At 38.0% G+C, this 9065-nt stretch overlaps 1 protein-coding gene across 1 annotated transcript; it reads right to left on the reverse strand.

The window, feature by feature from the left end:
• Positions 1 to 277: 277 nt before the first annotated feature.
• Positions 278 to 8654, reverse strand: LOC135461832 (src kinase-associated phosphoprotein 2-A-like). Its single transcript, XM_064739080.1, has 8 exons — positions 8495 to 8654; positions 6757 to 6918; positions 5460 to 5522; positions 4676 to 4756; positions 3835 to 3951; positions 2697 to 2791; positions 1923 to 2049; positions 278 to 744 (listed from the first exon to the last, which is right to left on the reverse strand). Exons 1-8 carry the CDS (start codon positions 8532 to 8534, stop codon positions 305 to 307), a joined length of 1125 nt encoding a protein of 374 aa, XP_064595150.1. The 5' UTR covers positions 8535 to 8654; the 3' UTR covers positions 278 to 304.
• Between the last annotated feature and the right edge of the window lie 411 nt (positions 8655 to 9065).

Here is a 9065-nt window from a genome sequence, read left to right on the forward strand (position 1 = left end):
AAAATGTTGGAAACAATCCTTTCATAACTATGACTACGTGCACAAAATAGCCCATTGTAAAAGATGACGATGCACAAGACATAAGCACTGTGATCAACAATTGAACATGCGCCACTTGTGTAGAATATTAGATTCCCACACTACCAATGCGTGTACATGCAGGTGTAGCAGGACACAAGAGTATTGCACTGGGGATACAGGTGTCGAAGTAGGCAGTTTTGGGGTCTGATCTATGACATTTACCCACAGTTTTATATATTACTTCAGAATATACATTGTGAGAAAACACTGGATGACAAGCATCTTAATCAGTAACTCTCTCATATGCCTCAACAAGGTACTTCTTAGGAACCAGCCCAATGTTTCCTTTAAGTTCAGCGATCCACCAAGATTTAGCATCATACTCTTTGCTCAGTACATGGATGATGTCCCCTTGTTTGAAGGCCAGTTCATTGTCTGCATCAGCTTTACAGTCCCACTTGCCATAGTACATGTTCATGTAATCATTGGCCACTCCGATTTTCCAGTTCTTGCTGTCTGGGAGATCACGTTTAGGCTCAGCAGGGGGTGGGCGTCTATCCCTGGGGACGATTTCTGGAGGCTTTATTGGGGTGGATGTGGTGTTACCGACAGCTTCCTCATAAATAGAGCTGGGTCTGAATGAATCGTCAGAAGAAGGCTCATACCCTGTTGAAGGACTGGAACTAGGTTCAATGATATGGTCTTCTATTGGTTCATAAATTTCTGAAACAAGCCAGAAAACAGGATGATTGTGCAATTACAGACTCACTATAAGCATGACAATTAGCATACCTCATGTCCTGCTATTTGTTTATTTATTTTTTATTTGATACATTGGTGTTTTACACCATACCCAAGAATATTTCACTTATACTATGGCGACGGGCATTATGGTGGGAGGAAACCAGGCAGAGTCCACGTGGGAAACCCATCACCATGAGCAGGTTGCTAGCAGACCTTCCCATGTATGGCTGGAGAGGAAGCCAACATGAGTTAAACACACTCTCACGGTGAGAGGCTCCCCTGTCAATGCACTGAGCTTGCACACTAACCACGCAGACCACCATGTCCTGCCACATGTGCATTTACCTCATAACAGAGCAGGTTAGAGTCATGACAAGTCAGTAGCCATACCCAAATAATACACAGATTACACGTTAATTGTTCTCAATCACCCATCAGATATTTCTCTCTTTGCTTATGAAATGAACATCCCTAAAAACCTGTTTTCAACGTATTGTTACCAATTCACAGTTAAAAACCTATTCCTGGTATCAAAAACTGTGGATCAAGTATTGTGGCTTTTAGGAATGAGGATATTTCATGGTTTCTTCTCTGCCTGAAATTTAAACATTTCTTACAATGTTGACATGGCTACAAAATAAAATATTTCTAAACTACACAAAAATTTTCATTATCTGAACTGAAGTGAAAATTTGTCCACATCACTTCTAACACTCTTGACAAAGCCATGTTTCTGTATCTCCCCCATTATGTTTATATGGTACTCCATTTGGTCTCAAACAAATTTCTGTCATCAGCCTAGTTCAAAACTAAATTCGTCACTAATTTAAAATAAAAAAGCAATACACCGAGCAATAAAATATTGATTTATTTTACTTATTTTATGGGTTTTTATGTCATGCTAAGAATTTCTTCCCATTTGACAGTTATCTGGGTTTCAGGTTGATTTATACCCATAAAGCACTGTTGCCTATCAGGTACCTGACAAATACCCTTCCTAAAGCGACAGCTGGATTTGAACCTGTGACGTCACTGGCCATGGTCAGACCAGATGTAGCGAGATTAATGATTTGGTCAAAGGGACCGTCAAGAGCCCAGTAATGAATATTTGCTTTCACAAGTAAAATGTCTATGTAATTTTAATAATCCAGACATACCATCATGATCCTCCATATGTGATGATGTGTCTTGAACAGCTGGTGGTGTTGTGTTGGCTTTCTCCTTGATACTGCTCTCAACAGCCTGTTTCCATTCTTCCATGTCCTGCTTACTTGCTGCTAAGAACTACAATAGAGCAATGGCTTTTAGTCAGTCATCAAGTATAATTATTCATATATTCCCCTGGCTACAACTATCTGATCATTCATAACATTTATTTACTTGATTGATCGCACTCCAGAATATTTCACTTTTACTACGGCAACAAGCATTGTCGTGGGAGAAAACCAGAAAAAGCCTGCAGGAAACCCACCTTTTTTTAACATCCTCTTACAGTTGGGTTGTATCGTTGTTAGAGCGTCTAAGGAAATCGCCTGGAGCCCAATCAACTCGGCAGAAAGTCCTAGCTATAGCTGTGTTTTGAGATTTATCAGTGCTGAGTGTTTTTATCGCAGTACTTGGTGTCCCGTTCGACCATACATGTGACCGGGCAGAACCCTTGCCCAAAAAAAACATTTGAACTTCTGTATTGTTTATGAATTCACATGCATCCAAAGTATCCTCCTGTTCCGATTTTTGGGTGGATAGGGGTGGAGTATGAGGTGGGAATATGTGTGGCCTATCACGAGGAGCTCATTACATAAAAATAACACCACTCACCAAAAAAGGTTCATTTAGTTTGAATTCTCAAAACCTTGGCTACTAAGGGACCTGGTTATCAACTTTTTTAGAAGATGCGTTAATTAAATGTAACAAATCTAACCTGCACTCACCTCATAAGTCCTATTGCCCAAGCAATACAACTGGAAACTCAGATCTTTTTTATTTGCCTCCTTCACCAAATATGGTGCCTCTCGAAACTGGTAACCTGGGAATGGTGTGACAAATTACAATGTCCTAAAACTTAATTTCGTGAGACAATCTTCACAGCTGCCACAGGTTCGTATTTCAGAAGTAATGATTGTTTCTAGAAATACCAACAGGTATCCCTTAACGTCACAGAATTAAGGTTACGTAATTGTCATCTATAGCATGGATATCATATATAAATAATCTGTTAAAATATATTCTTTAAACAAACCACAGCATATATTAGCTCTGTAGGTATGTCTTGATCCATAAGCTTTCCTTGAAAACCTCTGTACTTCCCCCTCCAATACACTGCTGTTGGCCGCCAAATAATGTGTCTGGCTGTAGTCAAAGTCGTCTCAGTGATCAATTCCTGCTAGGCGTTCCCATGTGTCTTCACTAATAAATCCACAGGAGCATGAAACTAGTGGAAACAGGATAAATTCAAACTCCAACCGCCATGTTTGAATGCATACTCCTCACAGCCCATACAAGGGAGATAATTCATGGCACTACTGGCAATTATAGCATATTTTGTACATGTTGTTTGATCTTTACTTTAACTGTCTGAGACATTCTTTAGTGATCAATATTGATTATGAGTTCCCTGTAACTCATTACTGTTGCGGCTGATCCTCAACAGTGTGTGTCAAGACTAGTCTAATAGTAGTAGTGGCAGTGATTCCCCTCACTGTGAGGAGTATGCATTCAAAGATAGCAATTTGAGTTTTAATTTATTCTGTTTCCACCAGTTTCATGCTTGTCAGGATTTACTAGAGATGACACACAGGGACACCTATTTGGAATAGCTGAGACGACTTGACTACAGCCAGACGCATTATTTGGTGTCCAACAGTAGTGCAATGAAGCCAGCACAGGTGGTACACAGAGGTGTTCAAGGTAAGCTTATGGATCCAGACAGGGCTGTGATAGTATACGTTATCACAGCCCAACAGAGCTAAGTATATATGTACCCTTTTGGTATATTTGACAAACAGAAAATAATCACACTGCTAAATATCACAGGTCTAACATTCTGTCTTATAAATTGCCCTCACCTACCTGCAAGAGAAAATGCTCCTTTCTGCTGTTTGTCAGATGACTTTTCATAGTAATAAAATATGTTGTGTTTTATAATACACCATCTCTTCTGGAAAGGATTCAGTTTGGACCTGAGATCTATAATCACAGACAAAAACAGACGAGAATAGCATATAATATTGCACTCTTTAATCACAGAAAATAGTACTAGATTATGATATTGGTTACATTACAACTCAGATTATCATATTCTTGCATTCTGAATGAACGAATGAAAAAAAATCAAGCCATGATAAATACTATTTTGACTGGTAGAAGCAAGAGCAGTGTGTCATAAATACTTATTAAAACAGATTGATATCTCCATGTCGATTGCAGTGAACAAAGGTGAAGTAGAGACTATTGGGAGAAGGCAGGAGGATTTGGGGCAATTTTCTTAACAAATTCATCGATGACGACTCGCTTTTGTATGTGGAAGCTTGTGGTAAACCACTGACAACCTTTCCTATGTATGATGTACAGATGTGCACACCAAACTGGTGGAAGACAATTGGTCTTCAGCGAATATTATATTGTGCTTTCACCACACAGGCATTGTCAACCACTTACTGTCTCCTCAAAAGGTTTCACAAACAGTGAGATTACAGTTTGCTACAGGATGCATCTAGTCAAAACTACATTATATTTAGTTATTTTTGTGAATCAAGAATTTTCTGACTTGTCAACTGTTTGTCACCAACACCCCGTGACAAAGCGAGAGCAGGAGAATGTACAAATTCCCTGACCTCACACATTGTGTAAAGCCCTCCCACCCCACTTAAATATATATTATTAAAGTGTATTACAGATATAAGGCGGTTACCTCCAGCTTTGCGTTTCTTCAGTAGCATTCCACTTCTTGTGCAGCCAGCCAATGCTTCCCCAGCAGAGAGATTGGCGATATCTATAGGCAGACACCACAGCACATATAATATATCTGTGTTTCCTTTAAGAACATTGTAATTTCTAGCACATCATGGAGGTGGATCATTACAACAAACAATTATTTATATGTCTGAAATTATGAACATCTGCATGATTTAAAGTCACCTTTGTGGTCACCTTGGCTCAATTTGAGATCATCATTTTATTTTGAGCTCTTGGGTGAATAACCAATGAATTCAAACTCTGTAACCATGAGTAGGATAATACCATACCAATTTAATTAATTAATTTTTCAGATACACCACTGTGATAATTTTTCGCATGATCTTATTAATACTCATTAAATGTTTCCCCATGCCCCCACCCACCCAACCTCTAACAGAGAGTTATTATTTATCCATCTTACTGTCAAATTTTTAGCGCAACAATATGGCAATTTCTCTGTTACAGTTCAGAGAAGGGCCATACATGGGATGGTCTGCCAGCAAACCTGTGAATGGTGGTGTGTTTTACTCGAGCTCTGAGTGGTTTCTTCAAACCACAATGCTGGCAGCCATTGTACAAATATTCTTGAGTGCGGCGTAAAACACAAATCAAATAAGTAAATAAATAAAATGTAAACTACTGATAAATCTGGTGGAGTTGAAGCCTGATCTGGGTCCCTTCTGACTAAATCATGCAACATGTAGGCTACACTGTAAATCATAAGAGGAAGTCCTCACTTTCGCTGTATGCTGATTCCTCTCCATCCTCCAAACTACTTCCTGTGTTACCAGAGTCATCATCTGAAACAGGAAGAGGATGTGATGTATCATAGATTAACAACTCTGATGTATCTGGTGACAAAGGTCATAGAACTTCACCATGTGTCTGGGGGTTTTACAACAAACACGCACAAAATGTATGGACCCTAATTGCTCAGCCTTTTACAATATGAAAGAACAACTTTAAGTACAATTTATGCACATTTTCAATTTGATCTTGGTGACAAAACATCGGTTGGATTAAGGGCTTCAGAAAGAGTATGATTTTATCAGTCTATACAGATTAATGCCTTTAGAATATGCTTAAATAAACACCTTGCATACATGCAAAAAGGTTGACTTGAGTTACACTTATTTATGGTTGTGGGCTTAACGCCGTTGGAATTTCCCTTCAGTTCTGTTGGTAGAACACTGGGCTTTGGCTGCTGAGACCAGAGTTTGAATCCTGGTGTGTCCTGCAGAGTATAATCCTTCAACCATTACATGTGTACATATTCTGTGTCTTCTTGTGGGAGGGCAAGTCCTTGCCACCATAGTGCTGCCACCACTGAAGTATCATGCCACAGACCCCAAACATGACACCCCACCCAGTCACATTACACTTACATTGGGCCAACCAGTCATGTTTCCTTGCTCTAACGTCTTAATGCTGAACATCAAGCAAGTCAGCAACAAGTACCATTTTTAAAGTCTTTGGTGTGACCCGACCCAAGTTTGAAAAGTGGAATGAATGAACAAAACTATCATTATACTGTAAAAATACATCCATACAGTATATATTTTAACAGTGCAGCAGAAAAATGTGCAAATCTTACTAGTGGTCTGCACTACATTGTAGTATATGATGAGGCCTAACATATACATAAACTACAAAAAATTTTATCAGATTTCCTCTGAGACTGTAAAAAAGGCTGTGAAGTACAAGTTTTATAAGGCCCCAGCCATGCAACCTACTATGTCAACATCAACAGTGATAGCAGTCAAAATAGCTAAACTGCCCCTGCATTCCTGGTATGTTGAACTATGACATTATTTCCAAATATTTCTGACCATGGATTGAAAATATGCATGAAACACAGGGGTTATAAAAAAAATATAATATAAGCCTCAATACTTCTTTTTTTTTTGGCATACATGTATCTTTCTTCACATTCCTTTAACCCATACTCTTCGATTTATATTATCTTTTCATGGATCTTTTCAAGGGTCACTTGCTATCTATTACAAATATTTATATACATGACAAACCTATTACCTGTGGTTGTTTTGGGGTTAACTGGCCCTGGCTTGGCTGGCAAAAGATTGGGGTACTCCACTCTCAGAACATCCAACTTGTCTAGAATAGACTGTTTCTGTTTCTCTGCAGATTTGGATAATGCCACAGACTTGATGCTTTCCACAAGAAAACTTTCCACTTCTGAAAATAGGTAAAGACAACATGTTTGTTAACAGCCAAGAATACATGGTTTGACTGGTCAAATGTCACTTGGTGGTTCCTGAGTACTTCATCACAATACATTATATTGTAGATAAAAAGTATAAGAGACTGTTAATGAACTTTTTTGTTCCACAACGGCAAAACAATTTTTTTCTTATTTCTTTTGTCTTCGGCTTCACTTTATTAAATTACATTTAACATGCTGAGTTTTGAAATATAAAATGGGCCATATTTAGGCCAAGTCAAGGACAACATGCATTTATATTTTATTTATAAAATGTGAAAGACAAATCTTGTACGATCATAAAATTTTTTTATACCCATTATGATGACCATGGATGAATCTTTCAAGACAAATCTGAACTCTGCATACGTTTAAGCTATGTATGATGTAGATGAAGTGATATGAACACTTGACTCCAAGCTGGGCAAATTCATTATGGATAATTTGAACAGCATACAAGAACAGGCATTATAAAGCAACAGAAACAATTTCTGGTTACACCTTAGAATAAAAAACATTTTACAAATCTTTCTTTAATTTAAATCATTTCTTAATTCAATTATCCATTTACAGTTTGTGTGATTCTGTTTAATTCTTTGCACGGGCTTAATTCCATTTTCAGCGTTATCTGGGTCCTATCATTGCAGTGTATCCCTATAGCAGGCCGGTTTTAATGATAATATATTTTGAGTACACAGAGAGCACTGCAATGATGTGAACAAATGTGTGAAGGTCTTGTTTTGTTTTTTTTCCCTTAAATATTCAAAATATCTACATGTCTGACACATATGCTACTTTGACAGGTGGTTTTTGCAAGTTATGCTTATATCGGGACAAGTAAGGATGTCTAGGTTTAGGTATTTATGTGAAATTTTCCACACATGACAGTTACACTGAAGTTTCCATTCAGGTCCTGTCTCCTTTTGTCTGACTACAATGGGCCATCTCGCAGACTGCTAATTATTACTATAGGCCTACACATTAAATCATCAGCGAAAATTAATTTGTTGGTTACAGCAGTCATGACCAAAATGTGTTTGTGTCAACTGTAAAACTGTTGACTTGATGCGCCCTGGGAATTTGTTGTTAGCTTGATGGCTATGTCACTGCATACCTGTGGACAAGCGCATCAGTTTTTCTGCTTGCATTTCTGTGCACCTGCTAACTGCACTGTTGGACACTTCCTGATTCAGTTTGAATATATTTATCCCCCACTATAATAAAACCTTCTACCTCCAAAGTGTTAGCAGTTACAATTAAATAGGCCTAAAGTTGTAACAATAATTATACAACATTTATGCATACATGTAGGTCCATATCTTTAATTTAAGTATTGTTGGAATCTCTTTTCATTCTTGTTCTACTCATATGTAGACCTGTTTCCATTCAATCTTGCAGACACTTGACGATTTATCTGGGATCATATTAAAAGCACACAGGTAACATTGAATGGACAGGTGCATGTACGACAACGTAATTGTAAGCCTACTGCAATACTATTACTAGTACCTGTATTAGATAAAAAATTTACATCCTGGTAGCTCAACTTACCTGTTAGTATGGCCTTGATATATTCGTTGTATTTGCTCATCTTGGATCTACAGAGATCACAACACAACGGTATCAAAACGGATTTCCCGTTTTATGTGTAAAACCGTTGTGATGTGACCGTAACACAGGACGTCTGCCTCACCTTTTACTTCTCTCTACTTCCTTGTTCCTAACTGACAGCTCCAGCCAGTCAACTTTTTTCATTGGCTGATTGGCTTTGAGTGACACTCGTACATTGTCGAAGATGGCATCACAGAGTGACGCCCCCTTGATCTGGATTTCTCTGATTCCATGTTCAGTCATACTTGCTTTATAGGGTTAGAACTTAATTAATATCCGGGTCACCTCATTTCGGGAGAAATGTTATACGATCAGGATTCATCATGCAAAACGTAACTGGGCATATGGACAATGGGAATAACTAAAATTTTAACATAGCGAAAAGTGCAGGAAAAGAGAATAGAGACTTATAAATCTTATAAAAGAGAATAGAGAGTAAACAGTTACAAGTTACCAGTTCAACTCCTAACTTCAAATTAGAATAGATAAACTAATTGTAGTTTGAGTATAT

The sequence above is a fragment of the Liolophura sinensis genome, chromosome 1, assembly GCF_032854445.1.
Source record: "Liolophura sinensis isolate JHLJ2023 chromosome 1, CUHK_Ljap_v2, whole genome shotgun sequence".
NCBI lineage: Eukaryota > Metazoa > Mollusca > Polyplacophora > Chitonida > Chitonidae > Liolophura > Liolophura sinensis.